The 26,611-nt window shown below is 43.9% G+C and overlaps 1 protein-coding gene across 1 annotated transcript in view; it reads left to right on the forward strand.

Moving 5' to 3' along the window:
• Nucleotides 1-18,733, forward strand: part of CWC25 (CWC25 spliceosome associated protein homolog) — a 58,145-nt gene extending 39,412 nt beyond the window's left edge. Inside the window, exons 5-10 of the mRNA XM_069751687.1 lie at nucleotides 1,923-2,059; nucleotides 2,151-2,220; nucleotides 10,321-10,415; nucleotides 13,222-13,314; nucleotides 16,405-16,563; nucleotides 16,702-18,733. Of these exons, the coding sequence (XP_069607788.1) occupies nucleotides 1,923-2,059; nucleotides 2,151-2,220; nucleotides 10,321-10,415; nucleotides 13,222-13,314; nucleotides 16,405-16,563; nucleotides 16,702-16,816 (669 nt within the window). The 3' untranslated portion in view covers nucleotides 16,817-18,733. The remainder of the gene's footprint in view (nucleotides 1-1,922; nucleotides 2,060-2,150; nucleotides 2,221-10,320; nucleotides 10,416-13,221; nucleotides 13,315-16,404; nucleotides 16,564-16,701) is intronic.
• The last annotated feature ends 7,878 nt before the right edge of the window (nucleotides 18,734-26,611 follow it).

Here is a 26,611-nt window from a genome sequence, read left to right on the forward strand (position 1 = left end):
GTTTTCTTCTGATGTCTCTTTCATGAAGGCCATATTTGTTCAGGTGTCTCTGAACAGTAAAACAATGTCCCACAACTCCCAAAGTCTGCTAAATCCTTCTGAAGGTCTTTTGCAGTCAAATGGGGGTTGTGATTTGTTTCTCTACCTCTCATTTAATTTTTTGCTTGATTTTCCAGACCTTATCTTGACCTCCACTGTTCCTGTTAACTGCCATTTCTTAATTACCGTATTTTTTGGATCCTAATACACATTTTTTTCCCAAAAAAGTTTGGTGGAAAAATGGGGGGCGCCTTATAATCCAAAGGTATCTTTCCTGGGTTGTGGCGACTTGAAACTAGGTCACAGGAGCCAGGGTCGCTGTTTCAAGAGGTCTTCGGCAGCAGAAAAGGTTGGCGCCGGTGAGTGGAGGTCCCGCTCCCATATATATCCCTGCCATGGGCTTCGGGAAAATGGCCGCTGGAAATGGCACATGTGCACATTGAGATCTTGGGAGATGTATCAGACTATAAGATGCACCCCAAATTTTGGGGTGGAGAATAGGAAAAACATTATTTTTAAATAAAATGGTGGTGAGTAATTTATTTTTTTTTTTAACCGTAACTTACCTGGGAGTCGGTGGCGGTGGAGCAGGGTCACAGGAGGCAGGGTTGCTGCTTCAAGAAGCTGACAGTGGTGGCAGGAGTGGATGCCTGGGCGCAGGCAGTACATTTGCGGTTTGAGATCTAAGAAAACGAGCGTGCCCATTGGAGTTGGTACTCTGTACCTCCTACCAGAAACTCACGGAGTTTATTAATTGACTACTCCTACTAATTGTATGTCTATATAAATTACCGTTTATTAATCTTTTACATACTATGGACTATCTGGCAGTATAGCAAGTACAATTTTACAACTCCAGTGTATTTTACTGTTTTAAGCGTATTTCAAACTATATAGAGAAGCACTACATCTACGAATTCCTTTTGTGTACTCGTATATATCATTACCGATTAGTGTTTATAGTAAGTACCATTTTACAGTTTAAGTGCATTGTTTCTATGCATTTCCACCAATACCGAGAAGTACTACATATACTAACTTCTTTTGTGTGAGCTCCCATTCTTTACTTTCTGTTGCTTTTCAGTCTTAGAGCAGCAGGATCATTTATTAATTTATCATAGTTATTCCTCATTTTTGGGCCATCACACAGGACCCATGGATCTGCCAGCAGCAGTACCTTCTCCCCACCATCCCCTTGGGCGCTAATGCATTTCTATACTATATCTTGGAGAACTAACCACAGATCTGTGGATGTAGGCTTGCGTAAAACATTTTGACTCTATGTTCATTCATTTGCGTTTTAATTGATAAAAAAAAACTATTAATACTTCTATTTTTGAAAGTATTCTTACTTTGCAGCATTTTTTCCCCACACCTGCCTAAAACATTTGCACAGTACTGTATATATTTTTGAACAAAGTTTTATATTTTGGTCTCCTTTTACTTCATTGAGCTAATAGGTCCTCTTTAAAGGGGCTTTCTGCTTTCAACCTATTTGCATATACAGCAATTCGAGAGGGGACTATTGTCCGTACCCCTCATTCCCCAGAAATTACCATGACTTAGATCATATGAAAAAGAAAAAAAAAGCTTTTATGCCGCCGCAGAATTCTTTTCATCAAACAAATATACATTATAAAAGAAAAAGAGTGTATTGCAAGGAAAGTGAGCAGTTGCCAATGGATAACACCTGATCATGGGGTCCTCCAGCTTGGACTCCATCTGGTCACTAGGGGGCATTGCTCCTTAAATGTGGTAAACAAGGGTATTTCATTAGAGAAGATGTGGTTGAAAATAACCTGAAAGTATAAGGTCCTCAGACATTTTGATTGCTATTACTGTATGAATATTGGGGTAATAGAAAGTAATTTATATGTTTATAGCTCCAAACAAGCCTGGATAAAAAGAGCAAAAAGAAGAAGAAGGAAAAAAAGAAGAGAAAGAGGGAGAGACGATCAAGTCCTAGCAGCGGTAGTGATGAAGACAGTAATAGTGATCAAGATGACAGAACCAGGAGCAGGTGAGAAAATGAATCCCAGCTTCTGAAAAAGGCAGTGCTATCACTGTGCCACACAGAAGTATCTAATATATTATTGTCTCTGTTCTTTTAGTGCTTCCAAACACCGACCACATACCCCATCCCGTCCACCTCACCAGACGGCAGCGGGCTATGGACTACAGGTGCTTACTTTACTCTACCTTATTTCTTTTACTTAATTCCAGCTTATACAGTCAATTTCTAAAAAACTGGCATCCATAATTATTAGATATGCACAATCCTTACACTCCAATGCAAGTGCATGCACATGTTTGGGCTTAGCCTTTCTAAGGCGGTTCTTGAAAGTTGATGCACTGGTCTTCTGGTAGCCACAATTCTGGAACACGCGCTTCAGCCATAGCCCTGGTGCTTTCATTGAGACAGAAGACCCACTATTTAGCCGCTCAGTACCAGATTCTTGTTAATCTAGCTTGAAACTATTTTTGCCGCATGTTGGCAATCAAGATTTTGAAATTATAAGATGGCCGATCTGAGATATGATCTTGTAAGATATCACCACCCAAATAATCAGTATGATGCCCAGAAGAAACAGTTACCGTATATACTTGAGTATAAGCCGACCCCCCCCCCCTAATTTTGCCACAAAAAACTGGGAAAACTTATTGACTCGAGTATAAGCCTAGGGTAGAAAATGCAGCAGCTACCGGTAAATGTCAAAAATAAAAATAGATACCAATAAAAGTAAAATTAATTGAGACATCAGTAGGTTGTGTTTTTGAATAACCATATTGAATCAGGAGCCCCATATAATGCTCCATACAGTTCATGATGGGCCCCATAAGATGCTCCATACAAAATACGCCCCATATAATGCTCCATATTAAAATATGCCCCATATAATGCTGCAGACAGGTTAATAATGGCCCCATAAGTACTCCATAGAAACATTTGCCCCATACCATGCTGCATAAAGGTTGATGGCCCCATAAGATGCTCCATACATTATTGCCCAATAAGATGCTCCACACATTATGCCCCATAAGATACTACATACATTATGTCCCATAAGATGCTCCATACATTATTCCCCATAAGATGCTTCATACATTATTCGTAACAACCAAGAAGAACAGAAAAAATGCCCCTAAAATATAACTTTTATTAATTAGCGGTAAAAATGACCAACTAGAGTCAGGAGACAGTATTACTTAACCATATAACTTAATACTAAAAAGAGTAGAGGTATCTAGGTGAGGGGGTGCTCTCTCTCCCTAATCTCACCCTACCTTACCGCGGAGGTTGGCACCCTAAAGTCGACATGGCGCCCCCACTCAACGACGGCTCTCCCTAAAAGACCCTAAAGGGGACTACTTAAAGAAAACACCACCACCAACACCAAAAAATATAATAATAATTAAAGTGCAAATATGCTAAAGTGCTTGGATGACACCTGCAGGGTATGTTCAAATGTTTGTTATATATCCATTAATTATTCAGGATTCTCTTGATGTGAATCCTAACATCTAATAACTGGGGTGCGAACTGTGAGCAGAGATACCGATATGTTTACTCTGTGTCAGACATATTTATGTATATCAGGACTGATATGTCGTATACACTATGCAGGATGCTTATTATTATTGCCTGATGTATGGCATATGATATTCACGTGCACATTAATAAATGCCAATATATCACACCAAAAACATAGGGGAACTATCCCGTTCAAAAAATATATTAACCCCTTCCCGACCCATGACGCCACGTAGGCGTCATGAAAGTCGGTGCCATTCCGACCCATGACGCCTATGCGGCGTCATGGAAAGATCGCGTCCCTGCAGATCGGGTGAAAGGGTTAACTCCCATTTCACCCGATCTGCAGGGACAGGGGGAGTGGTAGTTTAGCCCAGGGGGGGTGGCTTCACCCCCTCGTGGCTACGATCGCTCTGATTGGCTGTTGAAAGTGAAACTGCCAATCAGAGCGATTTGTAATATTTCACCTATTATAACGGGTGAAATATTACAATCCAGCCATGGCCGATGCTGAAATATCATCGGCCATGGCTGGAAATACTAGTGTGCCCCCACCCCACCGATCGCCCCCCCCCCCCAGCCCTCCGATCTGGCCGGTACACTGCTCCGGCTCCCCTCCGTCCAGTGCTCCGCTCCCCCCCCGTGCTCTTGTCCGCTCCCCCCGTGCTCCAATCACCCCCCCTGCACTCCGTTCCACCCCCCCGTGCTCCATTCCAGCCCCCCCGTGCTCCGTTCCACGCCCCCCGTGCTCCGTTCCACCCCTCCCGCACTCCGATTTCATCCCCCCCCCCCCCCCCCCCGTGCTCCGATCCCCCCCCCCCGTGGTCCCCCCCCACCCCATCATACTTACCGATCCAGCCGGGGTCCCGTCCGTCTTCTCCCTGAGCGCCGCCATCTTCCAAAATGGCGGGCGCATGCGCAGTGCGCCCGCCGAATCTGCCGGCCGGCAGATTTGTTCCAAAGTGCATTTTGATCACTGAGATAGATTATATCTCAGTGATCAAAATAAAAAAAAATAATAAATGACCCCCCCCCCCCCCCCTTTGTCACCCCCATAGGTAGGGACAATAAAAAAATAAAGAAATTTTTTTTTTCCACTAATGTTAGAATATCGTTAGGGGTAGGGTTAGGGCTAGGGGTAGGGTTAGGGGTAGGGTTAGGGGTAGGGTTAGGGGTAGGGGTAGGGGTAGGGGTAGGGTTAGGGGTAGGGTTAGGGCTAGGGTTAGGGCTAGGGTTAGGGTTTCGGTATGTGCACACGTATTCTGGTCCTCTGCGGATTTTTCCGCTGCGGATTTGATAAATCCGCAGTGCTAAACCGCTGCGGATTTATGGCGGATTTACCGCGGTTTTTCTGCGCATTTCACTGCGGTTTTACAACTGCGATTTTCAATTCCAAGCCCCGGCATGTGCCCAAACAGTAGTTTACCCCCACATATGGGGTATCACCGTACTCAGGAGAAACTGGACAACAAATATTGGGGTCAAATTTCTCCTGTTACCCTTGGGAAAATTAAAAAATTCTGGGCTAAATAATTATTTTTGAGGAAAGAAAACGTATTTATTATTTTCACGGCTCTGCATTATAAACTTCTATGAAGCGCTTGGGGGTTCAAAGTGCTCACCACACATCTAGATAAGTTCCTTTCGGGGTCTAGTTTCCAAAATGCGGTCACTTGTGGGGGGTTTCTACTGTTAAGCCACATCAGGGGCTCTGCAAACGCAACGTGACGCCCACAGAGCATTCCATCAAAGTCTGCATTTCAAAACGTCACTACTTCACTTCCGAGCCCCGGCATGTGCCCAAACAGTGATTTACCCCCACATATGGGGTATCATCGTACTCAGGAGAAACTGGACAACAACTTTTGGGGTCAAATTTCTCCTGTTACCCTTGGGAAAATAAAAAATTGCAGGCTAAAAGATCATTTTTGAGAAAATAATTTTTTTTTTTTTTTCATGGCTCTGCGTTATAAACTTCTGTGAAGCACTTGGGGGTTCAAAGTCCTCACCACACATCTAGATTAGTTCCTTTGGGGGTCTAGTTTCCAAAATGGTGTCATTTCTGGGGGATCTCCAATGTTTAGGCACACAGGGGCTCTCCAAACGTGACATGGTGTCCGCTAATGATTGGAGCTAATTTTCCATTTAAAAAGCCAAATGGCGTGCCATCCCTTCCGAGCCCTGCCGTGCGCCCAAACAGTGGTTTACCCCCACATATTGGGTATCTGCGTACTCAGGACAAACAGGACAACAATATTTGGGGTCCAATTTCTCCTATTATCCTTGGCAAAATAGGAAATTCCAGGCTAAAAAATCATTTTTGAGGAAAGAAAAATTATTTTTTATTTTCATGGCTCTGCGTTATAAACTTCTGTGAAGCACCTGGGGGTTTAAAGTGCTCAATATGCATCTAGATAAGTTCCTTGGGGGGTCTAGTTTCCAAAATGGGGTCACTTGTGGGGGAGCTCCAATGTTTAGGCACACAGGGGCTCTCCAAACGCGACATGGTGTCCGCTAACAATTGGAGCTAATTTTCCATTCAAAAAGTCAAATGGCGCGCCTTCCCTTCCGAGCCCTGCCGAGTGCCCAAACAGTGGTTTACCCCCACATATGAGGTATCGACGTACTCGGGAGAAATTGCCCAACAAATTTTATGATCCATTTTACCCTACTGCCCATGTGAAAATGAAAAAATTGAGGCGAAAAGAATTTTTTTATGAAAAAAAAAGTACTTTTTCATTTTTACAGATGAATTTGTGAAGCACCTGAGGGTTTAAAGTGCTCACTAGGCATCTAAATAAGTTCCTTGGGGGGTCTAGTTTCCAAAATGGGGTCACTTGTGGGGGAGCGCCAATGTTTAGGCACACAGGAGCTCTCCAAACGCGACATGGTGTCCGCTAACGATGGAAATAATTTTTCATTCAAAAAGTCAAATGGCGCTCCTTCCCTTCCGAGCCTTACCATGTGCCCAAACAGTGGTTTACCCCCACATGTGAGGTATTGGTGTACTCAGGAGAAATTGCCCAACACATTTTAGGATCCATTTTACCCTACTGCCCATGTGAAAATGAAAAAATTGAGGCTAAAAGAATTTTTTTGTGAAAGAAAAGTACTTTTTCATTTTTACGGATTAATTTGTGAAGCACCTGGGGGTTCAAAGTGCTCACTATGCATCTAGATAAGTTCCTTGGGGCGTCTAGTTTCCAAAATGGGGTCACTTGTGGGGGAGCTCCAATTTTTAGGCACACGGGGGCTCTCCAAACGTGACATGGTGTCCACTAAAGAGTGGAGCCAATTTTTGATTCAAAAAGTCAAATGGCGCTCCTTCCCTTCCAAGCCCTGCCGTGCGCCCAAACAGTGGTTTACCCCCACATATGAGGTATCAGCGTACTCAGGACAAATTGGACAACAACTTACGTGGTTCAGTTTCTCCTTTTACCATTGGGAAAATAAAAAAATTGTTGCTAAAATATAATTTTTGTGACTAAAAAGTTAAATGTTCATTTTTTCCTTCCATGTTGCTTCTGCTGCTGTGAAGCACCTGAAGGGTTAATAAACTTCTTGAATGTGGTTTTGAGTACCTTGAGGGGTGCAGTTTTTAGAATGGTGTCACTTTTGGGTATTTTCAGCCATATAGACCCCTCAAACTGACTTCAAATGTGAGGTGGTCCCTAAAAAAAATGGTTTTGTAAATTTCGTTGTAAAAATGACAAATCGCTGGTCAAATTTTAACCCTTATAACTTCCTAACAAAAAAAAATTTAACTTTAAATTTGTTTCCAAAATTGTGCTGATGTAAAGTAAACATGTGGGAAATGTTATTTATTAACTATTTTGTGTCACATATCTCTCTGGTTTAACAGAATAAAAATTCAAAATGTGAAAATTGCGAAATTTTCAAAATTTTCGCCAAATTTCCGTTTTTATCACAAATAAACGCAGAATTTATTGACCTAAATTTACCACTAACATGAAGCCCAATATGTCACGAAAAAACATTCTCAGAACCGCTAGGATCCGTTGAAGCGTTCCTGAGTTATTACCTCATAAAGGGACACTGGTCAGAATTGCAAAAAACGGCAAGGTCTTTAAGGTCAAAATAGGCTGGGTCATGAAGGGGTTAATAGGATATATTCAAAAAACTCCCCAACTTATTTGCAACATTCAACACAATAGTGAAAAGGCTGCTCACAGCTGTTCAAATGAAAAACATAGTAATATGAGCCCAGTTATGTAGCACATTGCAGGATTTGATTAATCCATGATTACAGCATGGTCAGAGAAAAAATGATAGTACAAGTGGTACTCATCGTTTTGCTGCCCGTCCCAACGCGTTTCCCCCCGGATAGTGGACCGGGGTTCATCAGGGGACCAAAGAAGGAAGGGGCTTGTTCCCCAGGCAAGGCTTTTGCGTTCCACAAGTGCGTGTTACAGTTAACGGTTTCTCCATGGTAGTTGGTTCCACTGCATTACCGGAAAGGAAGAATGTCATTTCCGGTTAAAAAGAACGCCAATTATGGCGCCAGTATGTTCAGTGGTGGCACGCCTTACATAATTAATGCGTTTGCGCTAGGTGGCGCGCATTTGCGTTCCACCGGTGCGTGTCGCAGTTAATGGTCTCCCCATAGTAGATGTCTGTTGGTTCCACTGCATAACCGGAAAGGAAGAATACGTCATTTCCGGTAGAAAAGAACGCAGATTATGGCGCCAGGATGTTATTTAAACAGGATTGAGAGAGACAGGTAACCCTTCATCTGCTAGCGGTCAGAACGAGGTGCAGCTCATTGTAGCGGTCACTTGCCTGGGGAACAAGCCCCTTCCTTCTTTGGTCCCCTGATGAACCCCGGTCCACTATCCGGGGGGAAACGCGTTGGGACGGGCAGCAAAACGATGAGTACCACTTGTACTATCATTATTTTTTCTCTGACCATGCTGTAATCATGGATTAATCAAATCCTGCAATGTGCTACATAACTGGGCTCATATTACTATGTTTTTCATTTGAACAGCTGTGAGCAGCCTTTTCACTATTGTGTTGAATGTTGCAAATAAGTTGGGGAGTTTTTTGAATATATCCTATTAATATATTTTTTGAACGGGATAGTTCCCCTATGTTTTTGGTGTGATATATTGGCATTTATTAATGTGCACGTGAATATCATATGCCATACATCAGGCAATAATAATAAGCATCCTGCATAGTGTATACGACATATCAGTCCTGATATACATAAATATGTCTGACACAGAGTAAACATATCGGTATCTCTGCTCACAGTTCGCACCCCAGTTATTAGATGTTAGGATTCACATCAAGAGAATCCTGAATAATTAATGGGTATATAACAAACATTTGAACATACCCTGCAGGTGTCATCCAAGCACTTTAGCATATTTGCACTTTAATTATTATTATATTTTTTGGTGGTGGTGTTTTCTTTAAGTAGTCCCCTTTAGGGTCTTTTCGGGAGAGCCGTCGTTGAGTGGGGGCGCCATGTCGACTTTAGGGTGCCAACCTCCGCGGTAAGGTAGGGTGAGATTAGGGAGAGAGAGCACCCCCTCACCTAGATACCTCTATCCTTTTTAGTATTAAGTTATATGGTTAAGTAATACTGTCTCCTGACTCTAGTTGGTCATTTTTACCGCTAATTAATAAAAGTTATATTTTAGGGGCATTTTTTCTGTTCTTCTTGGTTGTTACTAGTTATATGCTCCGATCTATTTTTCGTTTGTTTTTTTTGTTCATACATTATTCCCCATACGATGCTCCATACATTATGGCCCCATACGATGCTCCATACATTGTAGCCCCATACGATGCTCCATACATTGTGGCCCCATAAGATGCTCCATACATTGTGGCCCCATACGATGCTCCATACATTGTGGCCCCATACGATGCTCCATACATTGTGGCCCCATAAGATGCTCCATACATTGTGGCACCATACGATGCTCAATACATTTTGGCTCCATACAATGTGGCCTCATAACATGTTCCATACATTGTGGCCTCATACGATGCTCCATACATTGTGGCCCCATAAGATGCTCCATACATTTGCCCCATATGCTGTTGCTGCGATTAAAATAAAAAAAAAATCACATACTCGCCTCTCTTCGCTCAGGCCCCCGGCACTTGCGATAGTCACCTTCCTCGTTCCACGCTCTGTCTTCCATCCTCTGCATTGACTGTTCAGACAGAGGGCGGCACGCACACTAATCGCGTCATCGCGCCCTCTGACCTGAACAGTAAGTGCAGAGGATGGAAGACAGAGCAGCGCGCAGCGGTGGAACGAGGAAGGTGACTATCGCGCAGTGCTCACCTCCCCGATATACTCACCTGCTCCCGGCATGGTCCCTGGGAGCGTCTCACTGTCAGATGGTCACCGGGAGCCGGCGGCATCTTCCTGTGTTCAGCGGTCACGTACCGCTCATTACAGTAATGAATATGCGTCCATATTCATTACTGTAATGAGCGGTACCATGTGACCGCTGAACACAGGAAGAGCTGCCCGGGGACCATGGGACATGCAGAGACAGCGCCAGGAGCAGGTGAGTTTGTCACCGCGCCGCTTACCCGCCGACACGCCCCCACCCCCCAAAAAAGTGGGCTGAAAATCTCGGCTTGTACTCGAGTATATACGGTAAGTGAGAAATTCTGTGTATAGGGGAATGATACATAGATATTGTAGGTTAGGATAAAGGAAAGTATTTCTGGATGTTTTATGGTTCTGATCCATTTCCTAGATCCGGGATTCCAGTAGGCTTAACAAAAGAGATATGTTGGTAGGACAGGACAGACACAGAGGCTGCTCCAGAAGTCCCCATAATGATAGAGTGCAGTGAGTATCTGATTTTTTTTTTCTTCATATTTATTATTCTTGCTTTCATAGCGGCATTAATTCCACAGCACTTTAGACTTTATCAGCACTGTCCCCATTGGGTTTCTCAAAGTGGCATAACTAGAGTATGATGGGCCTCGGTGCATATTTGGACCTTTGTCCCCAGCTGCATGTTAGTCAGATGTATATCTTGTGTAGCATTCTAGCTCTTATAAATATACAGTGGGGCAAAAAAGTATTTAGTCAGTCAGCAATAGTGCAAGTTCCACCACTTAAAAAGATGAGAGGCGTCTGTAATTTACATCATAGGTAGACCTCAACTATGGGAGACAAACTGAGAAAAAAAAATCCAGAAAATCACATTGCCTGTTTTTTTTAATCATTTTTTTTGCATATTATGGTGGAAAATAAGTATTTGGTCAGAAACAAACAATCAAGATTTGTGGCTCTCACAGACCTGTAACTTCTTCTTTAAGAGTCTCCTCTTTCCTCCACTCATTACCTGTAGTAATGGCACCTGTTTAAACTTATCAGTATAAAAAGATACCTGTGCACACCCTCAAACAGTCTGACTCCAAACTCCACTATGGTGAAGACCAAAGAGCTGTCAAAGGACACCAGAAACAAAATTGTAGCCCTGCACCAGGCTGGGAAGACTGAATCTGCAATAGCCAACCAGCTTGGAGTGAAGAAATCAACAGTGGGAGCAATAATTAGAAAATGGAAGACATACAAGACCACTGATAATCTCCCTCGATCTGGGGCTCCACGCAAAATCCCACCCTGTGGGGTCAGAATGATCACAAGATCGGTGAGCAAAAATCCCAGAACCACGCGGGGGGACCTAGTGAATGAACTGCAGAGAGCTGGGACCAATGTAACAAGGCCTACCATAAGTAACACACTACGCCACCATGGATTCAGATCCTGCAGTGCCAGACGTGTCCCAATGCTTAAGCCAGTACATGTCCGGGCCCGTCTGAAGTTTGCTAGAGAGCATTTGGATGATCCAGAGGAGTTTTGGGAGAATGTCCTATGGTCTGATGAAACCAAACTGGAACTGTTTGGTAGAAACACAATTTGTCGTGTTTGGAGGAAAAAGAATACTGAGTTGCATCCATCAAACACCATACCTACTGTAAAGCATGGTGGTGGAAACATCATGCTTTGGGGCTGTTTCTCTGCAAAGGGGCCAGGACGACTGATCCGGGTCCATGAAAGAATGAATGGGGCCATGTATCGTGAGATTTTGAGTGCAAACCTCCTTCCATCAGCAAGGGCATTGAAGATGAAACGTGGCTGGGTCTTTCAACATGACAATGATCCAAAGCACACCGCCAGGACAACGAAGGAGTGGCTTCGTAAGAAGCATTTCAAGGTCCTGGAGTGGCCTAGCCAGTCTCCAGATCTCAACCCTGTAGAAAACCTTTGGAGGGAGTTGAAAGTCCGTGTTGCCAAGCGAAAAGCCAAAAACATCACTGCTCTAGAGGAGATCTGCATGGAGGAATGGGCCAACATACAAACAACAGTGTGTGGCAACCTTGTGAAGACTTACAGAAAACGTTTGACCTCTGTCATTGCCAACAAAGGATATATTACAAAGTATTGAGATGAAATTTTGTTTCTGACCAAATACTTATTTTCCACCATAATATGCAAATAAAATGTTAAAAAAACAGACAATGTGTTTTTCTGGATTTTTTTTTCTCAGTTTGTCTCCCATAGTTGAGGTCTACCTATGATGTAAATTACAGACGCCTCTCATCTTTTTAAGTGGTGGAACTTGCACTATTGCTGAATGACTAAATACTTTTTTGCCCCACTGTATGTGTTTGCCCCTAATCCCCATTAAATAAGGTCTCCCATCCTGTAATAATGTTCCCCGTCCTGGGCCCCTTCTTGGTATAATGTCCACCATCCTTGGCCCTTTCCTGTTATAATGTCCCCCTACCTAGACTCCTTCCTGGTATAATGTCCCTTTTAGTGGAACCCTTCCTGGTATTATGTCTTCTATCCTGGGACCCTTCTAATAATTATGTCCTCCAACCGGCTATAATGTTCTCTGTTCCGCTGCTCTTAAAAAAATAAATAAATTTAAAAAAAAAACAATTCTTCTTACCTTGCTCCACTCTCACGCAGTGCGGTGTCCTCTTCTTTAGCCGGTGCAGAAGCCAACAACTGACTACAGTGCACCGCCAATGACAAACACTGCAACATCAGCTCCAGGCCTCTGATTTCACTGGCGGCTCATATTGCAGTGCAGGGACCCGGCGGGCCCCTGTGTCACAATACATTTCAGCTGAATGTGCGTCTTGGGACTCATATCAGGCTGAAATAGGCTCTGGCACCAGTACGGGCCCGGTTGTGGTCACACCCTCTGCGACTGTTATCGTTATGCCCCTGGGCTCACAATCTAAATTACTATGCATCTGTGGAGTGTAGGAGAAAATCACAGTACCCGAAGGAAACTCCCGCAAACTTGGAAAGAACATGCAAACTCCTTGCATATGGACCCCAGTATAGAAAAGTAACAGTGATAGCCTCCAAGTCACCGTGCTGCCTTGGATATTTTAATACTGTGCCTGCTCTTAATAATCTGCTTTGTTAATACCGTGTCTGCCAGAGTCATTCTGTTACCAAATGCTGATAATTATGTGCATGAGACCCCGGACCTGTTTTGTACATGGACTCTTGGTACTATAATTGCTGTTCCAGGATATTTATAGCAAGTAAGGGAAAAGCCAACCCAAGGTAGAAGGTTTTGGTGGACTGAAATATTACATTTATGTCCGTCTTAATGTTTCAGGGAGAAATCAAAGGAGGATCGAAACTATAGGCGGAGTCCTTCCCCAAAAAAGGAAGAAAAGTATAGACGACAGAGAGTATCGGGGTACACAAAGTAAGTGCACATTAAAGGGTTATTCTCCTCATTTTAACTGGTTAAAATTGCAAAGTGCTCAAGTATGAAGAGGTTTTATTTTTTACTGCTGGTTTTCTAAGTTGCTGACTTCCGCTGCAGATGAGTAGTGCTGGCCTGTCTCCTGCCTAAGGAGTGCAGCCCCTTCACGCTCCTTCCAAAAGTCCTTGGAAACACTGTTCTGAAATTAGCTCAATATCAGGATTCCCCCAGTTTTAGTTTCTTTGATTTCCCCCAGTTCTGCAGAGGCACAGCCACACCTGCTTGTAGGTACGTGACCTAGTGTGATCATGCCGATGGGCCGAACTGTCAGTCAGGAGCGCAGTGTCCCTGAAAAGCAGGAGGAGCCCTGCACTCCCAATTGAGAACATGGGACAACCCATTTTAATGCTTGTGGGAGCATTAGGTGTAATCATGGGCAATGGTTCGTAAACTCCCAATGTGATTTTTAGTTAATTAATAGCATTATTCCCTAATAAATTGTTATTGAATATGTAATTAAAGGGAACCTGTCAGCAGGATTGTGCACAGTAACCTATGGACAGTGTCAGGTCGGCGCCGTTATACTGATTTACAATGATACCTTGGTTGATGAAATCCATCTTGTGGTTGTTGTGTAATCTTTATTTTCAGTTTTGAGTTAATGATATGCTCGTGCTCCAAGGCGGCATCACGCTCCTGCACAAGCATACGTATCTGCAAAGCACTGCAGTGCGCCGGCGCTGGGAAAGGTCAAAGAGCCCCAGTGCATGCGCACGGCAGTAGTTTAGTCAGGGCAGAAAAGTACGCCTGTGCAGGAGCACGATGCCGGGGAGACTGTGTGGATGACGTAGCCTGGAGCCCGCCGCGACCTCGCACCGCTTAGCTCCCCTCCTTACAGCCCGGGGATCTCAGCATTGACCCACTCCTGCTGCCATCTTCCTGCAGCAGCGACCCTACCTCCTGGGACCGCTCTCCACTGCAGCCGCCTTCCCCAGTAATCTAGCATAAAAGCGGACTATAAGATGCACCACCATTTCATTAAAACACTTTTTTCTTATTTTCCTCCAAAAATTTGGGGTGCATCTTATAATCCACAAAACATAGTATATTTCAAACTGAAGAAAGAAAACAATTTGCTATCTTCTTATAGCCTGCTCCTGCTTTGTACGCCTCCACCATTTTCATTTTCAGAATGTTAGGCAGCTGCTCAGAGGAACCCATGCTGCTGTTTTTTCGCACATGGTTAGAGGAGGCTGGGTTTTTATTTTTTATTTTGCCGATTTATAGAGTTTTTTTTTCACTGAAATTTTTTTAAAAATAATCTATACAAGTTTCTTATCGCTGTAATCAAACTGACCTCAAGAATCATGTTTCCAGGTAATTTGTACTGCAAAATAAACTTTGTAAATACAACGCTTGAACAAAAAAAATGAACGAATTGCAATTTTTCCCAGTTTCATCTCAGCTGAAAATTTTTTTTAGCCTTTTTTTCAGTACATAATGCGGCAAAATGAATTGTGTCATTTAAAACAGCATTTTATTCAGCAAGAAATAAGCCCTTATGCAGTTGTATTGACGGACAAATAACAAAGTTATGGTTCTTGAAAGAAGGAGAGTAAGAATCCAAATCGGAAAATTAAAAAATTGTCTGGTGAAGTGACTATAAGGGTTGTCCATGTTTGAGGACAGTTTTTCGCTTAAATGCAGACATTTGGGGCTAAAAATCATTTTTATACTTTGGTTTAATTCAAAATTGTAACACCATTTGGCTTTTACAGGTTCTTTGATTTCCTGCACATTCACCTTGGATGTGGTTTTGCCATACATCTGCTGAGAGGAGTTCATAAAAGAGAAGAGTTACAAACTCCCTGTCAGTGGGCTGTCTGACAGATTCTCTGCTTACTCATTCTGCAGCCAGCAATAGACAGTACAACCCAGAGTTTATAGAGGGCAAACGGTGCGCCATTTTGTAAAGCAGCCCAATTGCAAAAATACATTTTGGCCTGAAATATATGCATTTAATTAAGAAAAAAAAATAATAGATGCCTGCACGTGAGGAATGAGACATAGTGAATCAGAAAAACTAAACTACATTTCTATTTGGAGTTATTTGCTAATAGTATTATTATTACACCTAATACATATTGGGAAAGGATCTTGGAGATGGGAATATCTCTTTAACCTTTGTTAAAGTCCAAGTGGGTGTGGGTGTCGGAAAGTTTTTCACTGGGGACATGTAGTTCTCACAGCACCATAGCTTAGTGCAGGTTTCCCATTGTATGAGATGTAATTATACAGCCCTCATCTCCTGGTCAAACCTTCTGCAGTCAGTGGGGTGGAAGGGCAGTGCAGCGTAGTTTAGCTGTGTCACATTTCAAACCCTTCTATCAACTCTATTGATTACTGAGTGTGTAAACTTATGTATATTTGGCTGAAGCTGATTGTACTTGCTCCACAGTGAGATCAGGGCTGTTCTGTCTCACACAGGAGTAACCTGCCTGTTCTTAACTACTCTTGCATGAGACATGACACCATGCTGTGATCTCACTACAGAGCACAACAGATTTAAGTGTGATTACTAACCCATCTCTGGCCGGGCAGTGTGGGGGATGTAACAGTACAGCAGAGCTGTTACTATAGGAGAGCTGATAGGAGGGTATGTAACGTGACACAGCTGAACTCAGCTGTACTGCTGCTCCCCCCACACTGACTGATGCAGGAGGATAGACCAGGAGATCAGAGCTGTATCATTACATCTGGCCCATTACATCTGCTCTAAGCTTTGCTGGGGGCATGTTCTTTCTTTCGAGTGTTGCTGCCTATTTATGATTGGTCAGCACCATACAGGGAGACTAAGTACACGCCCCCAGTGTAACTCTCTGACAACACTCACTTGGCCTTAACAAAAGTTAACACATTAGGTGCTAAATACGTTGATTACTAATGTCTCTGAAACAAAGGTGAAATTAGAAAATATATAAAAAAGTTTTTCATTCCGCTCTGCAACCACTATTAAATTGTGTCTCTAGTTTAACTTGTAGTAATAATACTTTTATATAATGCAGAATTCATGTCTTGTCTGTGCCCCAGGAAGCTCTCTGCTGAAGAGCTAGAGCGTCGCAGGTTGGATATGATGGAGGACGCCCGGCAGAGGGAGAAAGACAGGGAAAGTAATGTACGCCGATACAAACAAGAGGAGGAGAATGATGAAAAGAAGGACCATCACAGAAAAGACAGCAGATTCCTACAGTATGTATATGGGATAGTACCAAAGCGCTGCTTAGTCCTGCCAAGTTTTGCCATAGCTTTTGTCATTATATATTTGATATATTTTGCCATTCGAAATGTTGTGACAACTTTTACCTTTTTTTTTTCCCCTTGCCACAGTCAGATGAAGCTGGATAGTGCAGCGTCCTCTTCTCTGGAGGACCGAGTGAAGCGCAATATTTATGGCATTCAGCGAACCTCCTCAGCCCTGGAGAAAAACTTCATGAAAAGATGATATTGTCACCATAGACCACTTCCGTTGTATTTGTATTTTTTATACAGTAATCTTCCTTATCGGTCCTTTATTTGTACATTATTCTTTTCTCCTGATGCCACAGTAATTGTTATATTTGTATAAAGAGTCTTGAGAATATGTAAAATGTTGTCTTTTATGTTCGAATAATCCAGCCTTCCATCCCTTGTGTCCCATTTTACCAATACTATAGAAGAGTAGACATGGACCTCTATGATTTAGTCTTAGTCAGTCCGGACTAGGCAAAGACTTTAAAGTGCAGTATCACTATGAGGATCCAGTGGGTGATAAATGCTTAGATACGCTGGAGGTCTGACTGCTGGGACCACCATACATCATTAGTATAAGGGATTCCTTTTGCAGAAGATAATAGGAAGTAGTTATATGGAACTATAGGTAAGTGCTGGACCTGGTTCCTATAAGTCTTACTGTACTTGGATCCCCAATCTGAAATCTATCGCTTACCCTGCAGTGAGAGTTGAAAAGCCCCTTTAAATAGGTTGTCCGCCACACTAAGGATAGGTCATCAGTGTTAAAGTAGTGGACAACCACTTATAATTAGTTGCATTGCATTTCACACTAATTAGGTTAATTTATGGTTTTGGAAACCATCCCTGTGTCCAGCGGCTGATGCCCCTCCACTACTCTCGGTGACTCTTATTGTCTGCAGAGCTGAACTTGTGCGAGCCAATCAGTGACCTCAGTGGTTTGAGCTGTCAACGTAGGCAGCACTGCAGAGCTCAATTACAGGCAGCAGAGCTGTCAACATAATGTTAGTGTTGCAGACAATAACAGACACTGGGAACAGCAGTGGCGACTCAGTGATGGACCCAGGGAGGGGGAGTAAACCTGGAGAAAAGTGACTTCCTGAAACCACAAAAACCTCTTTTAAAGAAAATCCATTCTCTAGGCTTTTCCTATATAAACCATAGACCTTTTCAATGGCATTCTTGCAACCCATTCATAAGAGCCTAGCTGCCCCACATTACTGTGAAAATGCCTTTTACAATCGTCACACCCCACATGCTAACTGGCACCAGGCGGTCCGATGGGTGTCTCTGGACCATGCTCGCCGCCGCCTCTTTTGCCTTGATTGATAAGGATGATGTCTCCCAGGTCATCCACACAGCCTGCTCAACTCTCTTGCCAGCATAGTGGTGAACAACAACTATGGAAATATAACATGGTCTGTGCATGAAGTAGGAGAGGCGCTGATTAAGGGGTAAGAGAAGGTGCCAAGATTGGTCCAGAGATGCCCATCAGACCCTTGGACACCAATTAGAATCTACAGTATGGGACAATTCTGAAGGTCTTTTTTCCAGGCTCTTATGAAGGGGTTGCAGGAGTGCTATCCAACAAGTTGGTGGATACAGTTTATATCAGGAAAACCTAGTGACATATTCCCTTTAAATCTCAGGACCTTTCCATGCAGCACATATTAATATTATTCAAATTAATTAAATCAAGAGCATCTAAATAGTGCCGTACACATCTGTGTGCAACTCCTCACAAATCCTACTCCAGTCCCTGCTGGAATAAGATTTGTGGAGTAGCTAGTGCCGCTGCTCGTTATAAATTTGACTAGCGGTGCTCCCCATCTTACTCCAGCTCCAATCTGTCAGAGCTAGGCGCAAATGTTGTGAGAACGCTTAAAGTTTCAAAATGTTAGTGCAACCTCAAGTTGCTCCAAAATTGTCTTTTCAGAGTTTTTTTTCTCCAAAATATAGGTGTAAAAGCTTTGCTTTATCGGCCCAATATGTTTATAAGATATCGCTAGACGGATCTATGTGAAAGCCTAATCTCCTTCCCATTTTCCGTTTCTCTGAACATGTGTATTTGGCTTTGATCTTCAGAGTTAACTGTTGCATTTTTTTATTAAACAGTTTCTGTTTTTATCAAGATGTGCATTTTTATTTATTGATTCATTCAGTTGTGTTCAGCTACCAAATTGGTCTATGAAGTAGAAGGGAACCGGAAGCAATGACAGGTTAGGTATACCATGCTGTTGTGGATATACAGCTGTACACAGGGAGCAATAAGATGTAAAAGTGGCTGCATTTACAGGGTTTGTTCTCTGCTGGACAGGTACAGTGTGCGTGATAAAATTATAATAAAGAGGAAGACAATTCATGCACTCTCCGATAGGCTGTAGTCATATAGTACCGATTCCTTCTCTTCCTTATAACCATGTAGGCCTAGGTTGTACTGCCCCTCTTCTGCCTGTAAATAATGGAAGCATGCATAAACCTGCCTCCTTGTTTTTCCTTGTAAGCGATGTTGTGCGGCCGCACGCTCCGCTCCAGAGTGCCGGTGCCAGAGGGCTTTCACCTGCGAGACTCCGCTGTATCTCGCTGTGTGTGATCCCGGCCTTATGGGTTGCACAAGGACTTGGGTTACCAAATGAATGAATCTTCACATTGCTTCATTGACTAGTTATACTGAATTGCTGTATTCTGGTACTTAAATTATTGCTTGCCAGTGGTGGCTATAAAGTCCTAGCATGCAGTAACTCTCACATATTGTCAGTGCATGCTGGGATTTGTAGTTTCTCTTTCCTGTCTTTCAATATAATAGGAGACACACTGGTGGGGCACATAGCTGGCCGTGGCAATTTCCATTTAATGCTAAGCCACTGTATGATGCCCCCCAACTACACATACTCGCAGTACGATGCCCCTCCAAACGAGCATCACACTTGCCCATCACACCCAAGCTTGCTGCTCCTGTGTTACTGAACTGACCTCCGCTGCCAGACTAGAAAGTGCCGGAAGGTATTTCAAGGACCATCAGGTCATGTGACCTTGCACGAACCCTCGGGGTCTATGGAGACGGAATTTAGAAGCAGGAATCTTTCTTCTCCTTGTACCACCATTGTGTTCACCTGTATCTGTATTCCGAGGACACATATGAAGTTGAAGTGCGGACAAATCCCCGAAACGTCAGCAAAAACACGCCAAATTTGTGACTGTTTTGCTGGATCCGGGAAGGTTGGGAGGCATGAGACCACTGAGGTATTCACAATTCTTTACCAGTGACAATCAAGAGATGCGGCCACAGTCTCCTAAATATGAGAAAAGAATGGAGCAGGTTTAGAACAGCGGTGACCTGAACCTACTGACGCTTTCCCCTCCTGTCGGCACAGTGCCAATCTAACACTCCGCTGTATAGCAGAGATACAGCAACAGTCTGGTTTCCATGGATACACTCTCATACCTGCAGCCTTTAAATGTGGTTGCTAGGTAGCAGGTCCTTGGCAACCAGTAGGTGATATTGAACGCTGCACCCATTCACAGTGTAAGGCAGAGGTGGCCTTATTTTTACCAAATAAAAGGGTTAAAAAAACAAACTTTTTTTTAATAAATATTAACTCCTTAGTGAAAGAGCCAATTTTGTTCCTAATGACCAGGACAATTTTTACAATTCTGACCACTGTAACTTTGTGATTATAGCTCTGGAACGCTTCAACAGATCCTACTGATTCTGAGAATGTTTGCTCGTGACATATTGTACTTCATGTTAGTGGTAAAATTCCTTCGATATGACTTGTGTTTATTTATGAAAAAAAAAATTGGCAAAAATGTAAAAAGTGTAGCAATTGTCAAACTTTGAATTTTTATGCCCTTAAAGGGAACCTGTCACCCCGTTTTTTGAGATTGAGATATAAATACTGTTAAATAGGGCCTGTGCTGTGCGTTACTATGGTGTATGTAGTGTACCCTGATTCCCCATGTATGCCGAGAAATACATTACCAAAGTCGGCGTTTTCGCCTGTCAATCAGGCTGGTCTGGTCAGGTGGGCGTGTTCACAGCGTTCTTTTCTTCCCCAGGTTTCCGTTGGTGGCGTAGTGGTGTGCGCATGTCCAAGGTCCGGATTCCCTGTGCCCACGTGAAGACACAGCGCGCGATCTGCGCTGTCATTCCTTTCATCGGTGCGGACGGCCATCTTCCTGGGGCCGCGCGTGCGCAGATGTAGTGCTCTGCTGCACGGGGCTTCAGGAAAATGGCCGCGGGATGCCGCGCGTGCGCAGAAGAGATCGCGGCGGCCATTTTCCCAAAGCCGAGTTTGCATCTCGGCTTTGGGAAAATGGCCGCCGCGATCTCTTCTGCGCACGCGCGGCATCCCGCGGCCATTTTCCTGAAGCCCCGTGCAGCAGAGCACTACATCTGCGCACGCGCGGCCCCAGGAAGATGGCCGCCCGCACCGATGAAAGGAATGACAGCGCAGATCGCGCGCTGTGTCTTCACGTGGGCACAGGGAATCCGGACCTTGGACATGCGCACACCACTACGCCACCAACGGAAACCTGGGGAAGAAAAGAACGCTGTGAACACGCCCACCTGACCAGACCAGCCTGATTGACAGGCGAAAACGGCGACTTTGGTAATGTATTTCTCGGCATACATGGGGAATCAGGGTACACTACATACACTATAGTAACGCACAGCACAGGCCCTATTTAACAGTATTTATATCTCAATCTCAAAAAACGGGGTGACAGGTTCCCTTTAAATCAGAGAGTCATATCGCACAAAATAGTTGATAAATAACATTTCCCACATGTCTGTTACATCAGCACAATTTTGGAAATACCTTTTTTTTTTTTTTTGTTTGGACATTTATAAGGGTTAAACGTTGACCAGCGATTTCACATTTTTCCAACAAAATTTACAATACAATTATTTTTTTTTAGGGACCACCTCACATTTAAAGTGAGTTTGGGGGGGTAAGTATGACAGAAAATAAACAAAAGTGACACCATTCTAAAACTGCACCCCTCAAGGTGCTCAAAACCACATTCAGGCTATGTGCACACGTTCAGGTTTTTTCGCGTTTTTTTCGTGGTAAAAACGCTATAAAAACTCATTAAAACCGCATACATTATGCATTATATCATTTAGAATGCATTCTGCATGTTATGTGCACATGGATGCGTTTTTTTCTGCGAAAAAAAAACGCATCGCGGTAAAAAAATGAGCATGTTCATTATTTTTGCGGATTTTCTGTGTTTTTCCCGCAATTCTATGCATTTTGGAAAAAACGCACAAAAAACGCGGTAAAATCGCGGTAAAAACGCATGCGGATTTCTGGCAGAAATGTCCGGTTTTTGTCAGGAAAATATCTGCAAGAAATCCTGACGTGTGCACATACCCTCAAGAAGTTTTATTAACCTTTCAGGTGCTTCATGAGACCTAAAGCAAAGCAAAAATTACTTTGGAACCAAACTTTATTTTCACAAAGGTATCAGGAGCAAATGGACCACAAAATTTGTTGTGCAATTTCTCCTGAGTACGCCAATACCCTGTATGTGGAGGAAGTCACTGTTTGGGTGCATGGCAGGGCTCAGAAGGGAGGAAACACCGCTTGACTTTTTGAACGCAAAATTGTCTGGAATCAATGGCGGGTGCCATGTCGCGTTTGGAGACCACTTGATGTACCTAAACAGTGGAACCCCCCCCCAATTCTAATTCCAATTCTAACCATAACCAGGCTCGGACTTGCCCACAGGGTAACGGGCATCCCCCGATGGGCCCCCCACCCCACTGTATGGGCAGTACTTGGCATTAGGGTTGAGCGCCTCTTCCTTTTTTCGGATCGAGTCGGGTTTCGCAAAACCCGACTTTGTCAAAAGTCGGGTCTGGTGAATTCGGCCGATTATTGCGAAAAGTCGTGGATCAACCGAAACACGAAACCCAATGCAAGTCAATGGGGAATCAAAGTCGGCAGTGAGTGGAGGACAGGAAAACACCTACAGTGCCCATTTTAATGCCAAAAACATCAATTCTTATTTCTTAAGCTTGTCAATCTTAATTTACTTTATAATAATAGTTAGGCATTAAAAACGGGGTCATTTGGCTAAAGTTGTGGGGGGGCAGGGCTGGCTCAAGATTTTCGTGGGCCTAGGAAATGCGGACTACGTCACGGCGGTGAAGCAGGGAGAGGTAAGTATTTAAACTTTGCAAGTGCTGTGACCTTGAGCAAGCAGGGAGGGCCCACTAGTTGGCACTGGCACAGGGCCCCTCATAGTACGGCGGTGTTTGACGGTGGGCGGCGCCTCCCACTGCCAGAGACACTTTTGCGTACTATGAGGGGCCCTGTGCCAGTGCCAACGAGTATGCCCCCCTACCTGATGAAGGAACCTGCACTTTCATCTGCACCTTCCTCTTTGTCCCCGTTTAAGGTGGTATAGTATGCGGGAAGGGGAACCTGACTTTCAGCAGGGTCAGATTCTGGCTGTGTAGAGTGCAAGGGGAATGTAGTGGTCTGGGTCAATGTACCAGCAGACTCATCTAGCAGTGGCTGGGCAATGGGCAGGATGAGGAGGAAACAACGATATAGGCCCAAATAATAAAGTAGGCTAAATGCAGTTCAAAATTGGTAACAGGAGTAAACAGGCAGCAGGTGGAGGAGAACAAGAAGCAGCAGCAGACACCGTTAGTAGGCCCAGCCAAACAAGTAGGCCAAATGCAGTTTAACATCCGAAACAGGATGAAAATTGAGGCTCAGCTTTGTTCAGTGGAGGAGAAATGCAAGGAGCGGCAGACAACGTTAGTAGGCGTAACCAAACCAGTAGGCCAAATGCAGTGTAATATCTTAACCAGGATGAAAATTGAAGCTCAGCTTTGTAGCTGCATACTGTATAATGGCCCGACATGATGCTGCATACTGTATAATGGCCCCACATGATGATGCGTACAGTATAATGGCCCCACATGATGCTGCGCACAGTATAATGGCCCCACACGATGCTGCATACAGTATAATGGCCTCACATGGCGCGCCATACAGTATAATGGCTCCACATGATGCTGCATACTGTATAATGGCTCCACATGATGCTGCGTACAGTATAATGGCTCCACATGATGCTGCGTACAGTATAATGGCCCCACATGATGCTGCATACTGTATAAAGGCCCCACATGATGCTGCATACAGTATAATGGCGCTACATGATGCTGCATACAGTATAATGGCCCTGCATGATGCTGCATACAGTATAATGGCGCTACATGATGCTGCATACAGTATAATGGCCCCACATGATGCTGCATACAGTATAATGGCGCTACATGATGCTGCATACAGTATAATGGCCCTACATGATGCTGCATACAGTATAATGGCGCTACATGATGCTGCATACAGTATAATGGCCCTACATGATGCTGCGTACAGTATAATGGCCTCACATGGTGCTCCATACAGTATAATGGGCCCACATGATGCTGCATACTGTATAATAGCTCCACATGATGCTGCGTACAGTATAATGGCCCACATGATGCTGTGTACAGTATAATGGCCCCACATGATGCTGCATACTGTGTAATGGCCCCAAATGATGCTGCATACAGTATAATGGCCCCACATGATGCTGCGTAGTTTAATGGCCCCACATGATGCTTCTCCGCCGGTTTTGTCTGTGGGAGTGTCCGTTACTCTTTTACTATGTGTGCTGTCTATAGGTCTTTTTTGTATGATTAATAAACTTTTGCATTGATTTTGGTGTCAGTCTCTGGACATTTGTACACTGATTTTTACTTGTGGTGTTCTCTTTATGGACTTCAGTGTGTCCGTGTACATCCTGCAATATACTATGGGTTACGCTTATATGTATTACATTGTATATTAACATGATATCCCATAGTTTTCCGTGTTTTCTTGCTTATTATTCTGTACTTTCTGTGTTATGCACAGGTCTTTTGGATCTCACAATGGACTTTAGAGCCAAGGATAAAGCATGGCTCAATCAGATGGATAAGATCTTTGACAGTAGCATGGTTGGTGCACATTGCCCGGGGAACTCCAGTTGGGATGACAAGTTTTCCACCATTAGGTCTTTACTTGATAAACGCTCGCGACTATGGTGGAATCGTCAGTTTCTCGAGAAATATAAATCCAGTGGGATGATCCCTAGGGGACTGCGAGTTCGGGTCATCCCGTCCTTTCCTATTGATGACTTGGGATTTATTGATAAGTGGGAGGAGGCCTGCAATTCATGCTCTGTGGTATTTTTACAGCTGTTGATAGATCTTAATACCACTAGCATTAATGAGTTGGATGGTCTAATTGATACTGCACAGGCTGATCTACGTAATGGGTGTCCACTTGAGAGAATTCAGCAATTTGAGTTAGATCTTGAGAAATCGACTGATTTGTTGGTTAAAAAGATCCAGGACACCCAGATGACTAAATACTCCAGGGATTTGAAAGACTATCAATTGAAGAAAGTGTACCTGTGGAGAAAACGTAACACTCTGGATCAGGGTAAAAGCATCTCGAATGCTTCCATTTCATCAATTAGTGGGCAATCGGATCTATCCTCGACATCCGCAAATATGTCAACATCCAGGGAGGTCTCAAGATTTCGTGATCATTCTTACCATCCTTATAAGAGGAAGTCCTTTTCAACCTCTAGTCGTGACAACAAGGTGATTAATTTAACAAACTATTCTCTGACACAGACTGATTTAGATCTCCTTGGTAAGGGCTTGTCATTTGTCCCTACACCTAAATTTGATCTTTTTACCACCATCAAAGATTTACATATTTTTGCCAGGTCATTGTTGTTCAAACGATACTTTAATACTAACCACCTTGTATCACTTTTTCCAACAGAAGAAGAGCAGGAGGCCCTGAGGGAGCTTGAGGAGTTGGCGAGTGAACATGTTGGCGATGGAGGTAAGATCCCGCCCTCCATCCGCCCTCGTTCCAGGAAGTTCCCCCCATTATCTACCTGTGCCAACATTGAGCTGTTTGTGCAGGTGGTGATGGAGGAGCTTTATCAAGTTCCTAAATTTATTATGAATGACAATCTTACAGTGGAAGAGAGACACAGGTTGGGATACTTGCAGGGGCTGCCAGATGTTATAGTTAAACCTGCTGATAAGGGTGGTAATGTCGTCTTGTGGCCCAGTACTATGTATGAGAAAGAGGCGTTTCGCCAGTTGGGTGATGCGTCCTGCTACAAAAGATTAACATATAATCCGCTTGCGGCGTATTGCTCTCAGCTGGATGACATTTTGGACAGGGCCCTCCAGGACGGCATTATCACCAAACTGGCACTGGCGGTCCCTGAGCCGACTATCCCAACCTTGTATCTCCTTCCAAAGATACATAAGAACATCTCCTCTCCACCTGGCAGGCCAATTATTTCTGGTAGGGGGAACTTCCTGGAACCCGTTAATAAATGGATTGATTTCCACCTTCAACCATTCGTTTCGGGCCTCCCATCTTTTCTTAAGGATACTGGTGATTTGTTGCGCAGGGTCGACGGGTTGTTTGGGGGGTGATACTCTTTTAGTTTCAGCAGACGTTGAGTCCCTCTACACTAACATTAAACATCTTGACGGCATTGCAGCCGTACGTTTTTTTCTGGGGCATCTTCCCTATCTATGGATATGAGGGACCTTCTGCTGGAGCTATTGGAGTTCACCCTCACGCACAATTTTTTTGTATTCAAGGGGTCCTTCTACCTACAGCTCCGGGGGACCGCCATGGGGGCGGCCTTTGCGCCGGCCTATGCTGGTCTCTTCCTGGGGCTGTGGGAGAGGGACCTCTTCCTGTCGGATGAACAGGGGTTGATGGACCGCGTCCCTTTTTGGACGCGGTACATCGACGACAACTTCATCTGGCAGGGCACACCCGTCGACCTTGGGCAACTCATCTGTACTTTGAACAACAATGACCTGAACATACATTTGACGTTTTGTCAAAGCGATGTCTCGTTGGATTTCCTGGATGTCACTATTAGGCGTGACCAATTTGGGGTTCTG

The sequence above is a fragment of the Ranitomeya imitator genome, chromosome 2 (assembly GCF_032444005.1).
Source record: "Ranitomeya imitator isolate aRanImi1 chromosome 2, aRanImi1.pri, whole genome shotgun sequence".
Lineage (NCBI taxonomy): Eukaryota > Metazoa > Chordata > Amphibia > Anura > Dendrobatidae > Ranitomeya > Ranitomeya imitator.